Below are 19,596 nucleotides of genomic sequence, written 5' to 3'. Positions count from 1 at the left end.
TTTTTTTCTTTTTTTATCTTTCCTTTTTAATTTTTTTTTTTAAGTAAAACATAGGTCAAGTCTTTGTGGGATGACAAATATTTTCCACCAAAAAAACCAAAAACTGGCATGTTTGAGTTCGAAAATTAGCCTCTCAAAGCTTAAGGCAAAATTTAATTCCACTGTTTTAAGGCCCCCAATTATAAAAACAAAAGGTGTTCAAAATCGCACAAAAATGTCCCAAAAATTGTAATGATAATTGATTTTTTTTTTTTTTTTTTGTAAGGTGAGTTTTATATTATTTTTCCCACCTTCAAGAAGTTCCTCAAAATATTGAGTCAATAAAAATTCAACTTAATTAAAAACATAAATAGTTTAACTAAAAAAAATTGTTTTGAGCGCACTTAATAATCATTGACAATCAATTCTCTTAACAACTTGAAGCTCTTTTTCTGATTTTGTTTTTTATAGATAAAAACATGAGATTTTAATTTTTGTAAATCAGTCTCTCACATAGTAAATTATATTATTAAGTATAATTGCAATAATATTTTTAATAAACTAGAGTCTATTGTGCTACACTTTAAAAGTTTTTTTTTTTCCTTGAAATATTATAATTTTAAGTGAATTAGCTATTAGTAATCATAAAAGAAATGTTAATAAAACCTAATTACAAAAAATTAATTAGTATTGCCTCTCTAATCTCTAATAACAAGACAGACGGTTTTCAAACCAAAAAAAAAAAAAAAAACTTATAATATATATATAGCTAAATAATTAATATTTAAATATTAAAGAAAAGTACACTTAAATTTATCATCTTTAAGCAATGTATTGACCCAATCCTGTCTTTTTTTTTTAAAAACTATTTTTTAAATTAAAATTAAAATAGTATTACTCTGCCATATCATTTTTAAAACGACATTGCTTATAAAAAAAATGGCGATAGAGAGAAAGTTGTAATATTTTTTTCGAAAAAATAAAGTTGTATATAATATATTATTATTATTATTGGTACGATTTTTGACATATTGTAAAAGAACCTTGGAATCTTTGGAAGGAAGATTCGACTGTGGTGCGATGACATACGTGGTGAGACACATCAGATTTTAATAATTGAGTGTTTATTTTAATTTTTAGGTGTATATGTAATTATGTATAAATGATTTTCTTTATAGAAAAAGTAAAGTTAAACAAATATGAAGAAAAAGACACACACAGAGCCATCTCGAGCAAGTGTAAGAAGGGGACAATTAGAGTAACTTCTCTAGTTGGATGTTACTACAGTATCATTTTACTCATTAGGCTAAGACTTGCAAGTAAGAAAATCGGGTAAGCCATAATTGTCATCTTAACCTCACGAGGGCACTAGTGAGCAATGAGCATGAGGCATAGGGTTCTTTCCAAGTTCTTCCCTACTAATCTCGACTGAATGCAATACCTCTATCCCACCATCTCGAACTTATGTGCATGAATTGTGCATAATTAATAAATCAAGAGTTTTATTGACGGGTAAAATTTAGGTGTAGATATATAGATGTTGTATTTTAGATTCTCCAGTTAAATTAAAATACATAGTTATATTGAATTTAATTATTATTTTTTAAAAAAAGAGAGAGAATTGTTTGTGTTGTATACTTGCATTGGTCAAGCATTCATCTATCTTAATTTAATTGGGAACATACAATACTTTATATTTAATACTCAGTTAAATAATTTTTGTCCTTATTAACGTGTGCTCTAAGGATATAAGTTAAGTTGTATTTAATACACATTAAATAATATTTTTTAAACATGCTTTAGACAATAAAATCAAACTTCAAACACATACTAAGAAAAAGACACAATCATGGAAAATCTATGCTTATAAATTAATGCATTATTGATAAGTATTTTTTTTTTCCCATCAAAGCATAGGCAAATTTAGCCCATAATTAAACATTTATTATTGCTTTATTTTTGCCCTCGTACCACTCCTTTACAAGACCCATTTCATTTCTGGGATTAAATACTTCAAATTGGTGTATCTACTATCTAATGTCGCATCAATCAATCAATATATATATATATATATATATATATATATAAGGGCTAAGCTTAAGTCCAGTGTCCAGTAGTACTGGACCCGTTGAGATAATGACATATATCCATTTTTGAACATGTGTCACCATCTGACTGGGTCCAGTAAACTAGATGTACTGGATCTAAACCAAGTCCTATATATAAAAACAGAGACCTTATCGTGTAAGGGTTTAATGTTTTGCGAAGTGGCACACTTTTTGAAAAGGAGAAGTAAATTCTCACCATCTTCTCAAAAAAAGAAAAAAACTCTTCACTTTTCGAATGACTCTTCATTTTACTAAACTTCAAGTAATAGATAATTAATGATTCTTTCTTTTCCAAATTAACCACACTCTCCAAAGGTTTTAAATGACCATCGTTTCTTTAGCATCTTTGTTTTTAAATTTTCATATGTTTAGTTTTCCAATTCCCAAAACATACCACACCATCCTCTTTGTTTTAGAACACACCATGCCTACTCCTCTTCGTCTGTTAACAATATGCATTTTGCTTTTGCTCTTGCTATGCTTATGTTGCTATTTGCTAAGATTATAATTATGTGTTGTATAGTTTGCTGAAATAACATGTTGTCTTATTGCGTTCCTAGGATATATTATCTTCATCTCATGAAATTTGTGCTGGTCCAAGGGCAAAAGAATCTGCCATGGAAGCACATGTTCATTCACATGGGTTGGTAATCAACAATATTCCCCATCTTGCACATACATACCCAGGGTCCCTCATGGTAATTTTTTTCTCTCTCTCCCTCCCTCTGGGTACCAAAATGTTCCTTTATTACATGTACTTGATTTGTATGGCCTTTTGGGGAAGCATAATATTAAATTATGCATTTTACTAATTATTTGTGTCTAACATTATGGTGCCACATCTTCCAATTTTGTTTTTTTGGCATATAGTTAATTTATTTTTTGAATTCCTCAATGTCTTTCGCAATCTATAGAGAAAGAAACATCATTGCAACTTCAATGATATCAACATAATTATTGTTTTCCTTTCCTTTTTTTTTTCCCAAATTTGTGTAGTTGTTAAGTTGATGTTTAGTATTGATATATACAACTTAATTCATATATATTATTTTTCTTGATTGATTTGATACATACAAAAGGGAGACTTTCACAAAGGTAACATGTAAAAATGTTGTAATTTGCTTGATTTTCATTTAAGTTTTATGAAGTTTTAGCCACCACAAGAATTAACACTTGAAGACTTCGACAAAAAAAAAAAAAAAAAAAAAATCACTTTGACGATTGCAAAAAGATAAATGTCTAACAAAAAACCACACAATTTGAAAAATCATTTCTTTAACCTAAAAAAAATTCATGCACTTTAATAATTTTTATATTGTTACTAATAATTTAATGTGTAATTTTTTGGTGGTAGATATTAAGAAGAACCATGACGTGTAGCTTGGTGGTGTTAGCACTTAGGAGAGCTCTTGAGCTAAGAAAGTTGTTTTTATCCAAAAGATTTTTTTTTTTTTTTTTTTGGGGATAAAATCGAAGAGTTTTAATACAACCTTTATGCATTTGTATATATTTTTGTGTATGCACACACGTTTATGTGTGTGAGTAGTTGTTATTATGTGATACTATTGCTACTTGTTTATTAATCTTAATTCAAATATCACAACAATCTCCAATGGATTAAAAATATATTAATTAGAGTAATCATTACTATGCTCAGATTGTAACTTTCTATACTTGATTTATGTACAATTGTACAAATTCTATATATTTTCTAACAAAAATTTGCAATTGATTATAATTGTACAAAATTAGCAATTGCAATATTTCCAATGCCATATAAGCTACAACTTCGTTCTTGTAAAGATTTGAAGAAGGATGAAATGAGGTATGTTATACTAAATGATAAGTTAACTATCTTACTACACATAAGCTTGCTTGCATTTTCAAATAGGTATTTTGTTGTTCTTTTTCTCACCAATTGGTTTAGTTCTATACTTCCTCATAATTTGTTTTTGTGCCCAACATTATCTTTTTGGTATCTAATGATGTATTATTATCTAATGGGATGGTTTTAATAATTCTATGGTATTTTATTGAGCATTATACTTTGATGTCATCAATATCTTTTTCTTTTCTTTTCTTTTTCTTGATAATTCAATAGTTGGGGGAAGGGGCTTTAAATCCTATATATCACCATTAGAAACACTAGGAGATTCTTATTAATCTAAAAAACTCTTAGTGATGTCTATGCACATCATAATGTATCCGCACATCATGCGGGCACATCGACTAGTTATTTAAAACTTTAGATGACATGATATCATATATACTTTTAAATACAAGAAATAAGATCCTACCTGTAAAATGAACTTTCTCAATTTTACTTGAAACATATGATCCTTATACTTACAAAACCTTAACCTACGGATCAGTCACAATATATTACAACTCATAATTACATTTAATAATAATGTTAAGAGTTAACATCCAGTTATATTGTATCAAACGAAAGTGGTTCCTCTATGCATGCATAAGACTCACTTGGCGGGATTCATTTTGATCAACATTCATGTATTTCAGAAAATATAACATTGTAGAGAATATTTTTGATCTGCTAAATTGTAGAGAATATAGTGCTATTATAAATGTGAGGTTAAATAGCTCATATTTGCAAACTAAAGGAGCATATATGTCACCATTAGCAATACCAAATAAAGAAGAAGAGTCATGACAAATATAGAATAAACAAATAGAATGCATCTAAAGTTGACATCAAATAGTTACAGCAGCCACCCAAACCATATTATCTGCCTCAATCCTCTAATCTGATTTAGAAAATCTTTTAGTCTGCAAAACTCCTAGACTCAAAATTGAGATCTTTGAGAACAACTTTTGAGAATTATAAATGAACACTATAGGAATGACAATGTCACCACTTTCACCAAGAGTGTGAGAGAAGTGTTCCAAATAAGCCCTTCATTGGTAGTTTGTATCGCCAAGAGTTTTGAGGCATCCTATAAAAATACCAACATCCAAGAGAGCCAGATTCCTAGCAAAAAAAAAAAAGTAAAAAGAGAAAGCATCATGTGCATATTAACTTCTTATCATATCACCTGGATGTATATACAAGTTCATTTTTTCTTGGGGGAAATTACATTTTAAAAATTTAAACCCTAGAACTTAGGGGTAATTTTGAATTAATGTTGAGATTTTGGTTTCAAAACTATTAAAAAGACAAAAGTGAGCATTCCAATTACAATATTTTTTTTTTTGATAATCCAATAGTTTGGGGGACGTGAGATTTGAATCCTAAATGTCTCTGTTGAAAATAATAAGAGGTGCTAGTTGAACTGTACGGCTCTTGGCCATTATGAATATAGTTGGATTATTAAAAAGAAAAAGGCAAAGCATTACCCTGCCTAAAAATTCTTCAGCAAACGAAGACTTTTGGTGGGAAAGGTAGTGAAACATAAAGTAGAAAAAAGATAAAGGCACTGCAATTTATGTACCTCCAAGAATCATCTTCAGTTGAATTTTTAGTCCCCATGTCCCGCTCCAAGCATACCCTAATCATATCAAACCACATATCAAATTTCATATTCAGACATATTAAGTTACAAAAAAAATCCAACATAACTTGGCCAAAGTCCATGTCATTACCAACAGACATAATTTTTTCCAATCTGTAATGTAGAAATTCTAATAATCATCTACTTGTGTTTTAAACACATAATATGTTGGAGGAGATCCCTGATTTGAAAGAAAACTGTCAATAACAAAATAAGCATGGTTATGAACTTACCTCGTCCAAGGCAGTTGTTGCTGCTGTTCGCCCCATTCTTACAAACACAAGCAAATGACTGGTCCAAACCAGCAAAACCGCACAAGCCACCACTAGCTTCACAGTCCTTGCACGTCTCGGTGTCATATGAATCATTATACTGCAAAGAGATTCCGAATTTCCATTTCATCGGATCCCCCTCATCATCCCCAAACCCGTAGATTGATGTATATGATGAGCATTGGAGCTTAGGAAGGTCCAATGCATAACCTGAGCCAAGGCCAAGTGGTGAGTCATAGACACAACATGTAGAAACAGGTGCATTTTGTGGCAAACCAATGCCTGTCACTCCCTTGCAAGAATACAGCCCTCTACAAATGCGAGAGCCTGATCCGGTATCACATAGTTCTTCATCAGCATCAAACACAGGAGACGTTGTTGAGCACCCGAGCAGAACGAAAATATCATCAGATGTTATAGTGAAGGGGCTGGTCCTATCTAAGATGAAGCTTCCTGAGTTTTGCATTGAAGAACAGGTTGACATGAGGGGATCTGTGAGAACCATGGTGTTGCTCGGGTAGTCGATTGAGGAGATAGTGTAAATGCCGGTGCCAGTAGAGAATTGGAGTGTCCCGGAACTGCATTTTATGTATCTGGCAAAGACAGGATGGCCACATCCAAATCCAGTGCCGAAGGGGTACTTTATGGGGATGGTGCCACATGTGTCATCACATGTACCATTTATTGGGGTGTTGTGTGCAGTGGCAAAGACAGTGTGAAGTAAGGGGAGCAAGAGCAGGATGTTGATGAAGAGCCATGCAGTAGGGGAGAGTGACATTGGTGAAGGTATTGGGAACAGTTTGGAGGTTCATAAACATGAAATATGAAGCAGAGTAAAAGAAGTGGTTCACTTGTGTGTTTCATTTTTGAGGAGACAAGGGAGGGGCTGGGAGACTGTTCTTTTTCGGTGGAGGTGATCATTTTCAACGTTGTCCTTTTTCCTTTTTTCCTTCCTAAAAAGATGTGCCCATCTGTTATGGTTTCTAGCTATAAAGCAACATGCATTTACATCAACAGTAAGGACTAAAGATAAAATTCGGCCAAAAATGGTGGGCTCTAGGGTGATACAAACACATACACATTTACACCTTTCTACCTAGTGGTGTCTACGCGCAGATTGTGGATATTCTTTAAACCCACTTGCACACAAAAACTGAAAAAGAGCTTTAGAAATGGAGAAAGGGTTTGCTTTTAGAAGCACCCAAAGAATAGAAGAACATCACTTACTTTTTAACAATTCAAGTGCCAACACATCCAGATGCATAGTAAACTTACAACTTAGCTATTACAGGTTAAATAAGCCCTTCATTGATCTCAGTTCAATAATCAAAACAAGAATGAAAACTATACTGCCCATTCAACTGCTTACAATCACAATACAAGAGTTTTAATTTATGCTGGTGTGGGGGAAAAATCACTTAAAGTTCCAGACTACATTCCAATTTGGAGAAATAAAATATCAAACAGCGGGTTTTCCTATTGCAGCTTTCGGCAAAAAAAGAAAAGAAAAATTAGAGTTGCCCTGCATTCCCAGTGAAGCTGAGCAGCTTGAGAGAAGCCCCATTATTGAGTAGACTCTTTAACTGATTCCCTCCATTAACACATAAATTTCCACACATTCTGCCAAATAGAGTTATTAAATTAATTCTAATCCACATAAAAAAACCTGGTTAAACTGCCTCAGCCACATTATTGAATTTATTATGAAATTCAACACTAGTAACCGATACAATTTCAAAACTTCCCTCCAGTGTGGGTGGGGCAGCCTCTGAGCTTTGTATCACGAGCAGAAGCCTTGGTGAACTTAGAAAAGCAATAAGGTCTTTCATTTTCCTTAAGTTCTTCGTTCATTTACATTTGAAAATGCCAAGCAAACGCTTCTCTGCATTGTCAGCAAACGCCTTGCTCAACAACATCAAGTATCAGGTGCTTCTGCAGTTCCTGCTTCAAACCAGCTCAACTTTTGGGAATGCTCTTATAGACCATATATCTCGACATCCTCGTTGGATTCTCACACACTATTTACCATGCTTTAAACTGTGATTGTGAGCCCAAACGAATGGAAAATAAAGCTTCTTTTGATGTACATGCATCCAAATGAGCCCAGTTTTAAAAAAAGTGAGCCAATTATCAAGTACCTTTGCCTAAAAATTCCAATAAAGGTGGTTGTTAATCAGCCAGAGATGTCAGCAGAAGCTCGAATGGAGAACATGGATGCTGGGAACTGTTGAAGTTCATGCATTTAGACCAGCCCAATTCTTGAAAGCAACAAGTGATTCCATTTTTCTGAAGTTCCTCTTTCTCAATTTTGCCACTTTGAGCTTTTTATGGGTCTCCATAAATGCTTGCTTGTACCTCCACTTATCTACAAAGATCTTCATCTCCTGAGTTTTCTCCACAACTTGCATCACTGCATCAAAGAAACCTCCCTTAACCAGAGCATAAAGGAATGCATCCACCAGGGTGTGATCAAATTTGACCCCCTTCTGTCCATCACTGGAGAGTTTTCGTTTAACCTCATTCCAAAGCATCAAAACACTGAAATATTTCTCCACAGTCACATACCCATTAATTAGGGACAAATATGTCTGGTCATTTGGTTCAAACTGGAGGAATATCATCCTTCTCAAAGTCCTCCTTGCATCTTCTAACCGCCCAGATTTACAAAATGCATGAATAATTGAATTCCAGTCATGGGTTCCCACTTCGATTCGAGGATCCTCAACAACCTCATCTAAGAAGGCTGCCATCAGCTCAGGCCGATGATTCTCCATTAAGCCAGTCATTATAGTTAAGTAACTCCCCTTAAGTTCAGGTATTCTTGCTTCCCTCATGTCCCTAAACAAAGAAAAAGCTGATGGAAAATCTTGGCTTGACATGGACGCTTCTATCAGAGCATCATAGATTTCTACATCCAACTGAAGACCCAAATTACTAATTTCCATGACCAATTGAGTAGCTTCAGCTGTTCGATGATCTTTGCAGTAAGCCTTCAAAATTGGCACATAGACCCCAAGCCCCACAGAACCTCCCTGAACATCCATTTCCTCAAGAATACTGTGTGCCTTATCCGATAATCCAAGTTTAACACAGGCATTAACAATACCATACCCAACAGAGCTATCAACCACAACATCTGAAGCCTCTAAATTTTGAGCTTTGATGATCAAAGTTGCTAAACCCTTGATACCTCCATTGTTTAGAAATCCCTTAACAACTTCACAGTAAGTTTCTTCACCAAAAATTGTACCTTCTCCCTCTATCTTCAAGCTACGCAGAATAGTTTTTGAAACGAATTCTAAATTGCCCAACTTAACATACCCACTAATCAAATTGCTAAAAAAGACCCTTTTATTCGAAAAACCAAACCCACCCATCAAACTTTCCAACTCAATTATCTTTTCCTCAAGCCCCTTAAGTGCATACAAATATGCAAGATAGCCAAAACTCGATTCATCTGGCCTAATTCCCAAAACCGACATTGTTTCAACGACATTCTCTGCATCACTCAGGGATTCAAGCTCACAACAACAACCCTCCAATGCTGCATTACAAGCCGGCAAGTCGGGTTTCATAAAATCCAGCTTCTCATCCCTAGCAATCCTACAACACTCATCGAAAACCCGCAAAAAGGCAGCAAAGTTTTTGTTTTTCCTAGTGATTTCAACTACCACGTTGCCCCACAACCCAAATGGTACAAAATACCTATTCTTAAACATACATCTGATCAAAGCAAAAGCAGGTGCAGCAGTGTTGGCAGTTTTCATAGAATCCAAAACTTTCACCAAAGTTTCAAACTTTAACTCATCTGGGTTTTTCTCAATGATGTAAATTACAGAAGCAAAAGCCCTCTTGAGGCTGTGAATGTCACTGAGCGAGGACAAGTGGGTGATGAGAGAGTTTGTGAGAGACTTACTTGGGAAAACAGAGTTTGCAGTGAGAGTCTTGAAGGACTTCCAGGCCTCATCAGTGTTGCTTGTGACAAGGGCTTGGTGAAGATTGGTTTCTAAAGTGGCTATGTGGTTTTGGGTCAAAGGTTGTGGCTTTGTGTCTTGTGAAGGTGTTTTGGGAAGTGGGGTTGTTGTTTTGTTGAGAGAAAAGATGGAGGGTTGGAGAAAGGAATAGAGAGTTGGGTTTGGAGTCTCAGGTGTGGAGGAAGAGAATGGTCTGTGGGAGAGAAAGGAGAGAGCTTTTGCTTTTCTCCACATTCTCTATTGTTCTGCACTGCACCTTGCCTTGGAACTGAGAGTCTTCGGGTTAATTCGAACATTGGCAAAAACGTCTGATTCAAGGTTCCATCGGTATGTAGTTTCAAGGTTGGGACTTGGACTTGAGAGATTTTGAAATCTTATAATCGTTTTATGTGTTAACAATAGCTGGAATAGCTCAGTTGGTTAGAGCGTGTGGCTGTTAACCACAAGGTCGGAGGTTCAAGCCCTCCTTCTAGCGTGATTTTTGTTCATTTTTGTAAATCATATGATAAAGTTTTGGATATTCTTTTGATTTTTGGGTAAGAAGAATTTTTCAAAAAGGGGCCTTACAAAAATTTTTCAAAAATTTTGTAGCTAAATAGTATTATGATGATATCTTAATGTTTCTAACACAAACATGTTTATATATTGTTATAATTCTTTCATCTTCTTCTTTTTTTATTTTTTATTTTTTTTTCTCAATCATTATATTTTTTTTTTTATTTAAAAAAACCTGACTAGTGAATTTGTTAGAAAAATATCTTATGTATGGATTGCATGTACTGGAAGTCTCACATTAGTGTGATCACACAACCGTAGAATAGATCCCACATATTGTAAAAAAAAAAGACATTGATGGCATACAACCGTTGCTAGTTGTGCTCAGTTTTACAATTGGTCAAAACTCAAAACAGCCAAAGAAAAGAACAAAGGCTGCTCAACTGTGGATCCGACTGAGCCAAAGCTTATTTAGCTCTGTACTTTTAAACCCACTTCCAGTTTTCCATGGAAACTTCATCATCATCTTATTCAGAGATCATATTGGAAGAATGGAATGGCTCCTCTTCCACCAAGCTCTCAAAAACTGCCACCATCACCGCCTCTCCTTCTCTTTTCATCCAAAGGTTTCTCCTTTCTCTATTTCTAACTCCATTTTTTTTCTTTCTTTATTTGATTAGCAATTTTGTTATATAAAAAAAATGATATACAGGTCTGGTGGTCGATTCAACCATGTTTGGAGAAGGGTTCTCCAAGCATTTGTACCAGAGGCAAGTAATTCTTTCTCTCTGGTCAATGGGCTAAAATGCACTTTTGGTCCTTGAAATTTGGTCTAAATTTGATTTTCCTTGCTAAATTTTAAAAAAGTTGTAATTTTGTGTTATCAATTTTATCCTTCACTCCTTATTAGATAAATCATCAAGTCTTGTAACCCAAATATTCTCACAACCTGTAGTAATGTGATACAAATTTGATGTTACACCAGTTACAGCTTGACACCTTAACAAATTGTGAAAAATTTTGTGACAAAAGAAAGGATGATACTATAGCTACTACACATTTTGCTGCATAAAATTTTACAAACTGATGTGTCTATGTTTTAAACACAAAAAAAATATAATTCAAAAATTTATTTATTTATGTTGTTAATATGGCACAAATCATATTCGTTGCCATGGCAGCTTGTTACTATTTTGTATTAATATTGGTAGTAGCTTTAGCGTTTTCCTACTATTTATGTTCTTAGCATTGTTCTAGATAAATGAGTGATGCTATAGCTGCTACAAATTTTATTACACAGGCATTACAAACTAATGTGTCAACTTTTAAAACACAAAACAAAAAATTAATTAAGAAATTTATTTATTATATTGTTGATTTAGCACCAATCACATTCATTATCGCATTAATTTGTAAACTTTTGTAGTAAAATTTATAGTAGCTCTAGCATTTTCCATAGATAATTTATGTACATGGCAAATAAAATGTTGATGTAGCACTTAAAAAACGGACTGGAAATTTATCTGGAAATTGACGATTTCAAGGATGGAATTGCAACTTTTTAAAATTTTAAGAATGAAAATTGAATTGGTGTCAAATTTTGGGATCCTTCATTTAATATCAAAAATCAAATCCAATCTGTGTTTTCTTTATCTCTGGGAGAAAAAATGTGCAGGGTTTTCCTAGTAGCGTGACTCCAGATTATGTTCCTTTTCAAGTCTGGGATTTACTGCAGGTAAATATCAACACACTAATATTTTCATAAGTACCATAAAATCTTGGAAAATTGTTGCTAACTATAGATTCATGGCTTAATATTTCCTTTAGGGCCTTTCCACATATATTCGGATGATGCTTTCTACACAAGTAAGCTCTATATTTCTCATTTATAACTTTTCAATTCATTTTTAGAAGCCCACTGATGATTACTAGGAGTAAAATTTATTACTAAAATGTGGTGCTCAAATCACTATTAGGCTCTTCTTAGTGCAATTGGGGTTGGTGAGAAATCAGCGACTGTAATTGGCGCCACATTTCAGGTAAGCACAGACTTGTTTTTGCATGTGTTAGTTTTACATCAATGTAGTTTGTATTTGCAATAATGTGTTAAGAACAGCTGACTCCAAACTGATTCAAACTTGGGAGTTGACTTGTGAGTTGTTGAGTTTGCAATAAGTTGACAATTTGTTTTGAACATTAAAATTATTGCAGTGGTTTCTGAGGGACCTAACTGGAATGCTTGGAGGTATCTTATTCACATTCTACCAGGTGTGTTGTTCTATTCTTCCATCCTCATTATTACATATAAGATTTAGAGCATACTCTCATTCATAAACATAGCATGCATTGTTTAGATGGAAGAGGAAGACCTTAGGAAATACTTGAATCCACATAATTTGATGAAAGAAAGAACATTTGGTAATAGTAGTTCTGAATGGTTTGTTGGTAACTTGATAAAGGGCTTCTGTTTATTCTTTGAGTAAAGATGGTGGAATAATGTTGAGTCCATTTCTAAAATTCTGTCTTCATATTCCCTCAGAAAACTATGCTTCTGTCTGACCCTCTATTCTTCAGGGCTCAAACCTGGATAGCAATGCCAAAATGTGGCGTTTGGTAGCAGATCTTATGAATGATCTTGGTATGTTCTCGTCATTTTTGTTTCTTTACAGTTTGGAATTGGATCCTTTAACATCCCCTATAAAATTCCATGTATGTGTATTTTTCTTTTCTTTTTGATAAACCCTTGTATGTGTATGTATGCTTGAGAGAGAGAGAGAGAGAGCTAGGAGATGCATACTCCCCTTTGATCTGTGTGCTGACAAATCTCTTGTTAGCTTCAGTTTGTTCTTTAGATCTGAAATGCTTGATATTTTTAACTTCCAATGTACTCCCAAAATGTTGGCGTCCATCGATTTATTAATTCTAATTATAAAAGGAAGAACATAAAAGTCCTTTGTGGAATTTGTGTGTATGCATGACACTCTGATAGGATTTCTTTGATCTCTTGCTTACAACGAGTTGGGGTGGAGGGATTTGAACCCAGACTCTCCCCATGGACAGAATTACCCAATGTCACTGAACCAGAAGGCTCTTGGCCTTTCCTTAATCTCTTTTAACTATTGTGTATGTGAACAAGCTGATGTAAATAGTGTATCTGTACATGCAATCTTAATGTTTTATGCATAATTATCTGGTAATGTTTGTGTGTTGTTTTTCTTATATGTAATAATATATGTGCTATACTGATAATGCTATCCATAAGCTAACAATTGCTAAGTGTCTATATTTACATACCAATTGTCTGTAGTGACTAATTTTATTATTTCACTGATGCTAACAATAACATATAATGTTGTATTACTCTTATTAAATGTCTAAAATTTTCACTGGTTTTGTAGTTCTTTTATACAGCATTACCAGACTTCCTTTGCAGGTTTTCCTACAAATAGTGTTTCCTTTGTTTAACCATGTTATAATTTTTTAAAGTGTTATTTCTAAATGATATTGCTTTTGGCCACTAATAGCTGGTTGACCCTGTTGCCACTAATGTTGTGGAGAGTGGCTTCTAAATTCTGAAGAGCTTCATATTTATATTAGGTGAATGTTGTCACATATTCTTCCTCAAAAATAATTCAAGCCCTTGTCCTGTGTAACAAGTTCATAAGAGGATCACAAGATTGCTATTCAGTGTCCTATATTTCCCTTTCAGTTGAATGCTAGTACCAGTTATATCTGATTGTTATTTAGTTTTTTGTGGTGGTTTTGTTAGCTTTCGATTCTGTCTTCAAAGTTGAATTGACCAGAAAGGCTTTTTGTACTGTTTTCAGGAATGTTGATGGACCTTCTTTCCCCTTTGTTTCCTTCAGCTTTTGTGTTTATAGTTTGCCTGGGGAGCCTATCTCGATCCTTCAGTAAGTACCTGTTTCCTTAAATCATACAATCTGAAGACCTAGTAGATCCACTGAAAGCTGCTAGTTAATTGTTTATTTTTGTTTCTCCGGCTGTGGAATATAAAAATTACGCTTGTTATTGCTGTATATATATCGCTGAAGATTATTTGATTGTTGATTTCAATGTAACCATCCTTTAAACTATTCAATCTGTCGAAAGACTTACAGCTTTTTTGAATTATGGTAATGCTTGTTAATGATTTGTAATAATATCTATACCTTTGCATCCTCTTTAAAACGTTATATAAAATAAATAAAAGGAAAAAGACGCGGCAAAAGAGAAGTAGTCAGAATTACTGTTTTTTTTTTTTGGGTTTAAATTCCATGTTTTTTATTTTAATTTTTTTTATTGTGTTCCCAATTAGCTGGTGTTGCAAGTGGAGCAACCAGGGCTGCTTTGACACAGCATTTTGCCCTTCAGAATAATGCAGCAGATATATCTGCAAAGGTACTACTACTGCTACTCTAATTACTAAATAACCATGAAGACCTTTAATAAGCTAGTAAGACTGTTGGAATGTTTTTGTATGATGCTTTTAGGAAGGAAGTCAAGAGACAGTGGCAACAATGATTGGCATGGCTTTGGGCATGCTTCTTGCTCGTATTACAACGGGGCATGCACTATCTATTTGGTTTTGTTTTCTGTCTCTCACCATGTTTCATATGTATGGTAAGTTCCACTTAATTGCTGCATGGAATCTTCTCTTTAACCGTGGCACCTAGCATGCGCCTTCCTCAAGCCCTTCTGATATTGGAATCTGTGGGTCACAGCTGTGAGGAGTTAATTATAAGATTTTGAGATGTTTAATCACTTCCTTTCTTTGTTCCATCTTATATTTATTAGCTTAATTTATTGAGTTTTAATCTGACTTGTGGGTTTTATATTTAGCCTCATTCAGCAGTACCTTTCTTTTTTTTGCAGCAAACTACAGGGCTGTCCGGTGCCTTGCCTTGACTACATTAAATCCTGAGAGGAGCTCAATTGTTTTTCAGCATTTCATGAAGACTGGCCAAGGTAGGACCTTTGGTGGTTGTTTCCATTGGGCTGACCAAGCTTTTTGTATTTCCTGCCATTGCAACTTATTGTTAATTGGGTTCCTAAACAAATGTTATGAAGAACCAGCAATTATTAGACTGCTGTAACATGGTTAGAATTACTTATAAAAAAAAACATGGTTAGAATTCTAGCCATTTCATATCTTTGTAGGGCCAGAATTTCAACTGGTACCATCAACAGAGTCAAAGCTGGGGTTTTCCAATCCCACACACCTTGCTCTTCAATATTGATACACCTTGTTATAATGTTGATTTTATTTCCCCTTTTTATGGTCTTGTTTGTTAACAAATCCATGCCCTATATCACAAGAGTACTGGTGCACCATTATTGCTTTTAATTTAATGCAAACTCATAATAAACAGGTTCAAAGCTGGGCTTTACAAGCCTACACACATTGCTCTTGAATATTATAAATTCACTGTGTTATTATGGTGATTTTTATTTTTTCATTTTGTGTTGACAAAATCCATGTGCTATGTCACAAGAGTACAAGTGCAATATCATTTCTTTTAGTTTTAATACAAGCTCTCCATCTTCATTTTTTTTCCTGATGCTTGATTTAAATTTCTTAAGGTCTTCATTTTCCAACCCAAAGTTTTGGGATTGAGGCTTTGTTATTGTAAGGCGTTATTGTAAGGCCTTCATCTTCTGTTTCAATGGGATTTTAACACCGTCATCTGAATTCTTTTTCCAGTTCTCTCACCTGAAACAGTCTCTAAAATGGAACATGTGTTGCCCATATGGACCACTTCATTGAGCTCAAGGGGTGTTAAATCAATGCACATGCAAGTACATTTAGGTGTGAGGGTATCTTCACTTAATCACCAGGAACTGTAAGTTTTAAAATTCATAAGTCTATGAAATTCACATTGAGGCTCCTTTAGCCTCTGGGGTTCCTTTTCCATCTAGAACTATTTGTTGTTTAAAGAGCAGTGATGCTCTGATGGCAGTTGTGCAACAACTTGTTTGGGAAGGCTCCTCAATCATAAAATTACTGCTTTGCATATCTCAAAGCATTCCCCATTCAAGAAGACCATGGCTTTACTCAATATATATAATGAAAAAGCTATGAGCTAGCTCCTATAATCATTGCTCTCATAATTTCATAATGTCATACAAAATTAACAAGTTGAGTAATATTTTTTTAACAGGATGGATGTGTTGCATTCTGCAGGATCTCATTACAAGAAAGGTTGAGCTCTTATCAATACTTGTCCTATTTAACAAATTAATTTTTTATTATAATCTCTAGCTCATTATTTGTTCTTTGGTCTTTACAGCAAAGTACTTGCTAGTGGAGAAGAAGGGAATCATCAGTGCTATTCTGCACAAAGATTCGACATCTAAAGATGTCTTACAATCATTTTTTCACGCACTAGTTATGGCAAATCTTACAGATAAAAATAAGTCTGCGCAATTGGAAAGCCAATCATGGATGGATAAACAGTATGAAGTTTTTATTCAAAAGGTATGTCTTTGATGTTTTTCCTTTCCTTGTGATAAGTTGCATATTTGCATTTTCACTGATCCAGTAACATGATATGTTATGCCCATCTGGATGAAGAGCAAATGCATCATGATATGGGGAGGCAACTGGAGCACTTAAAATACCATCCTTTTCTATAATAATAGAAATCCATCTCCACTAATGGCTGGGATATCCAATACACTACTAATCTTTCCAGGTCTGTTGGACCCCACCCATTGTGCTGATGCATAAGATCAAGGGTTATAGTGTATTCTCCAAATGCTGGAGAGCATGCATGCTATTTTTCATTTAATGGAAACACTGAAGAAATTGATAAGGAGCTGAACTCATGAAAATAATTTTACTGTGAGAATTTAGAGGCACAAAAAATGTTATATTATATTCTTACTTCCCTTTATTTTTTGTCTCCCAAATGACATACAAGTTTATTCTTTCTTTCATTATTTTGCAGCTAAGGTCTTCAGGTTGGAAAACGGAACGTCTTCTATCGCCTTCTATTATGTGGAAGGCAAATTGGATCTGCGGACCTTTGGATGCAAAGATTGACTAGGTAATTTCTAGTCTATTGCATAAAAAAATGGTGATAAGAGGTGAAACTGGTACAACTTGCTATGACCAGAGGCCATTGATCTGATCTTGGTGAATTAGAGTAGAGAGAACAGTTAGCTGACAGAATCTTAACAGAAGAACATAACTACCAATGAAGGGTCTAGTGAGGTTCTGGCAGGCGAAGGATCTACCCCAAGCCTTTAGGCAAAAGGGCCCTTTTTTTATAACCATTACATTATATTTCTCAAGAAGTTGCATACAACATTGATCTTACTTCTTACCATTTTTTTAGACGAAAGTTTCAACACCTCTAACAGATAAAGCTTTACTTGCATCATGCCTTGGATGGTGTAAATGAGTTCACCACCAGCTTTTAATTAAGTTTCAAGCATAGCATGACAGTAGTCGTATACTGAAGTTGGTTTTGCTCCATTCATTTGGAGCTGGAGTACAACTTGGAAATTGGATATTACCTTGATTCTGCTTTTGGACATTTTTTGTGTCAAGTAAATTAAGCTATCCACTCATTGTATTACTTTAGTGCTAGGAATTTATAATGATTTTTACCTTGCATCTTGTTGACTTTCAAAATATTTGTATTTAATTTGGTACTTATTCTGGGTTTGTTTAATTGTTTTGGGATTAGATCTCCATGTGCATGGATATTTTGGAATCCAGAGTTTCATGTCAGGTCGTTACGGGCATTAGAATCTCTATACATAGGCAAAACTTAGGTATAGTTATTTAAATGTTGTACCTTAAGTTCAATAAAACTCAATCAACTGCATTGGCCAATGCAGTACAAATGATGCTGCATTCCCATCAATCCTCGGGGAAATAAAATGCTCTCTTTTTGAAGTTCCACATCAACATTCTCTAAGTACATGTATTTCTTAATAGTACATTTCAAACTTGATAATAGTCGTATTTAACACATTTGTTATTCAATTAACTGTTTACATTTATTTTTATCAAAGCATTACATTAAATTAATATTTAATGCATTACTTTTACACCTTCAAATTTGGGGAAATTGTCAATTTTGTTCTCTAAAATTCTAATTTTGTCAATTTCTTTTTTCGAGTTTACAATTGTTATCAATATGGTCCTTCCATATATGACTGTTAAAACGTCGTAGTTAACCCTCTCTAAAAAAGATGTTATTCTTATTACAATTTTAATGGTGAAAAATAGCCAAATATCACGTTTTGGCAAAATTTGTGGCAAACTAGCATTGTTTCGGAAATATTTAGCAATCTTTCATGTTTTTAGTACTCGAGTTCCACAAAATTGAGTTTTAAATAGTACTCGAGTTCAGTAAACTCGAGTTCCTAGTGAGTTGCCAGCGTGGCATTGTTGACTTGGAATTTGTGTAATTAAAAAAAAATAATGTGGTACTTGATATTAGTGAAATCGAGTATCTCTTTATAATACTCGAGCTTAGTGCAGTCAAGTACCTTAGTTTATTTTTATTTTTATTTTTATTTATTTATTTATTTATTTTATTTTAGTTTTTGTTTTGGTTGGAATGGATTGAATAGTCAAACTTAGTGGCTTGACATCAGCCAACAAACTATTAAATGGCTTGCATGTCCATGTAGGAAGATGCATGATGTTCAAAAAGTTTCATGCGTGAAGAAATGCAAGAGCTTGCATTAAATGTTTTTTATGAATTGTCAAAGAAGATGGCCAAGGAAAAGGAAAGTAATATATATAAGAAAATGAGATTGAGTGTGGCTTTATGGGGAGGAAAGTGAAAGAAAAGGAAATTAAGAAGATGTGGAAGAAGTGAACGAGTGGATGAGAAAAAAGATGTGGTCCCCATTATAAGGAACAAGTAGGCCACCAATAGTCATGGCGTAGTTTCTAAGGTGGGAATGCGTTGAACAATTTTGCCCTTTATGGTTTATGCCGTGTTCTTGCAATTTCGAGTCCATTTGGTAATGATGTTCTAATAATTTTGTTGTATTTTTTGAAAATACTTATGTTTGAAAAAGTGTATGAAAATACATGTAATATTGTTTAAACACTAAAAACTATCGCTTAAAACACCCTACAAACAGCCTCTCAGCTTTTCCAAACAAGTTAAAAATATTAAAAAATGACCCAGTTTTCTTCATTAAATTATCCATATCTAAGAAATAAATAATTAATTAATTCCTGCTTCTGGGGTCCAGAAGACTAGAAATATATATACCCTACTGCCAAGGCCAG

The 19,596-nt window shown here is 33.9% G+C and overlaps 3 protein-coding genes and 1 non-coding gene across 5 annotated transcripts; 2 read left to right on the top strand and 2 right to left on the bottom strand.

The window, feature by feature from the left end:
* Window positions 1–4,646: 4,646 nt before the first annotated feature.
* LOC126719012 (pentatricopeptide repeat-containing protein At1g69290-like) lies at window positions 4,647–10,166 on the bottom strand. Its single transcript, XM_050421484.1, has 3 exons — window positions 5,830–10,166; window positions 5,537–5,593; window positions 4,647–5,076 (listed from the first exon to the last, which is right to left on the bottom strand). Exon 1 carries the CDS (start codon window positions 10,074–10,076, stop codon window positions 8,103–8,105), a length of 1,974 nt encoding a protein of 657 aa, XP_050277441.1. The 5' UTR covers window positions 10,077–10,166; the 3' UTR covers window positions 4,647–5,076; window positions 5,537–5,593; window positions 5,830–8,102.
* On the bottom strand, window positions 5,004–6,646 carry LOC126719980 (LEAF RUST 10 DISEASE-RESISTANCE LOCUS RECEPTOR-LIKE PROTEIN KINASE-like 1.5). The gene is made up of 3 exons (XM_050422472.1): window positions 5,830–6,646; window positions 5,537–5,593; window positions 5,004–5,041 (listed from the first exon to the last, which is right to left on the bottom strand). Exons 1-3 carry the CDS (start codon window positions 6,644–6,646, stop codon window positions 5,004–5,006), a joined length of 912 nt encoding a protein of 303 aa, XP_050278429.1.
* Window positions 10,167–10,243: 77 nt separating the features above from the next.
* Window positions 10,244–10,317, top strand: TRNAN-GUU (transfer RNA asparagine (anticodon GUU)). Its single transcript has one exon. It is a non-coding gene; the product is annotated as a tRNA-Asn (tRNA).
* A 280-nt stretch (window positions 10,318–10,597) lies between these two features.
* LOC126719011 (protein root UVB sensitive 3) lies at window positions 10,598–18,006 on the top strand. 2 transcript variants are annotated; one of them, XR_007653163.1, is made up of 16 exons: window positions 10,598–10,963; window positions 11,050–11,107; window positions 12,013–12,072; window positions 12,165–12,203; window positions 12,314–12,376; window positions 12,549–12,605; window positions 12,912–12,975; window positions 14,165–14,248; window positions 14,653–14,735; window positions 14,828–14,957; window positions 15,210–15,302; window positions 16,039–16,177; window positions 16,496–16,536; window positions 16,625–16,812; window positions 16,909–17,178; window positions 17,285–18,006. XR_007653163.1 is itself a non-coding variant. In XM_050421483.1 (15 exons), exons 1-15 carry the CDS (start codon window positions 10,845–10,847, stop codon window positions 17,381–17,383), a joined length of 1,317 nt encoding a protein of 438 aa, XP_050277440.1. In that variant the 5' UTR covers window positions 10,605–10,844; the 3' UTR covers window positions 17,384–18,006. The 2 variants fall into 2 exon arrangements, 1 of the variants encoding a protein (XP_050277440.1); XM_050421483.1 differs by lacking the exon at window positions 16,909–17,178 and having other exon boundaries at window positions 10,605–10,963.
* The last annotated feature ends 1,590 nt before the right edge of the window (window positions 18,007–19,596 follow it).

Source organism: Quercus robur, chromosome 3 (assembly GCF_932294415.1).
Source record: "Quercus robur chromosome 3, dhQueRobu3.1, whole genome shotgun sequence".
NCBI lineage: Eukaryota > Viridiplantae > Streptophyta > Magnoliopsida > Fagales > Fagaceae > Quercus > Quercus robur.
Note: the sequence above shows the minus strand (reverse complement) of the source record. Positions and strands in the feature narration are given on the sequence as shown.

Bases quoted from the DNA above. Each gene is read 5' to 3' on its own strand.
- LOC126719980 (XM_050422472.1), bottom strand. From the start codon at position 6,646: ATGTCACTCTCCCCTACTGCATGGCTCTTCATCAACATCCTGCTCTTG. The intron at 5,594-5,829 runs GTAAGTTCATAA...TGATATGATTAG, and splicing joins CAACAACTGCCTTGGACGAG to GGTATGCTTGGAGCGGGACA. The intron at 5,042-5,536 runs GTACATAAATTG...GTATTTTTATAG, and splicing joins ACTGAAGATGATTCTTGGAG to GATGCCTCAAAACTCTTGGC.
- LOC126719012 (XM_050421484.1), bottom strand. From the start codon at position 10,076: ATGTGGAGAAAAGCAAAAGCTCTCTCCTTTCTCTCCCACAGACCATTC.
- LOC126719011 (XM_050421483.1), top strand. From the start codon at position 10,845: ATGGAAACTTCATCATCATCTTATTCAGAGATCATATTGGAAGAATGG. The intron at 12,204-12,313 runs GTAAGCTCTATA...AATCACTATTAG, and splicing joins GGATGATGCTTTCTACACAA to GCTCTTCTTAGTGCAATTGG. The intron at 12,377-12,548 runs GTAAGCACAGAC...AAATTATTGCAG, and splicing joins TAATTGGCGCCACATTTCAG to TGGTTTCTGAGGGACCTAAC.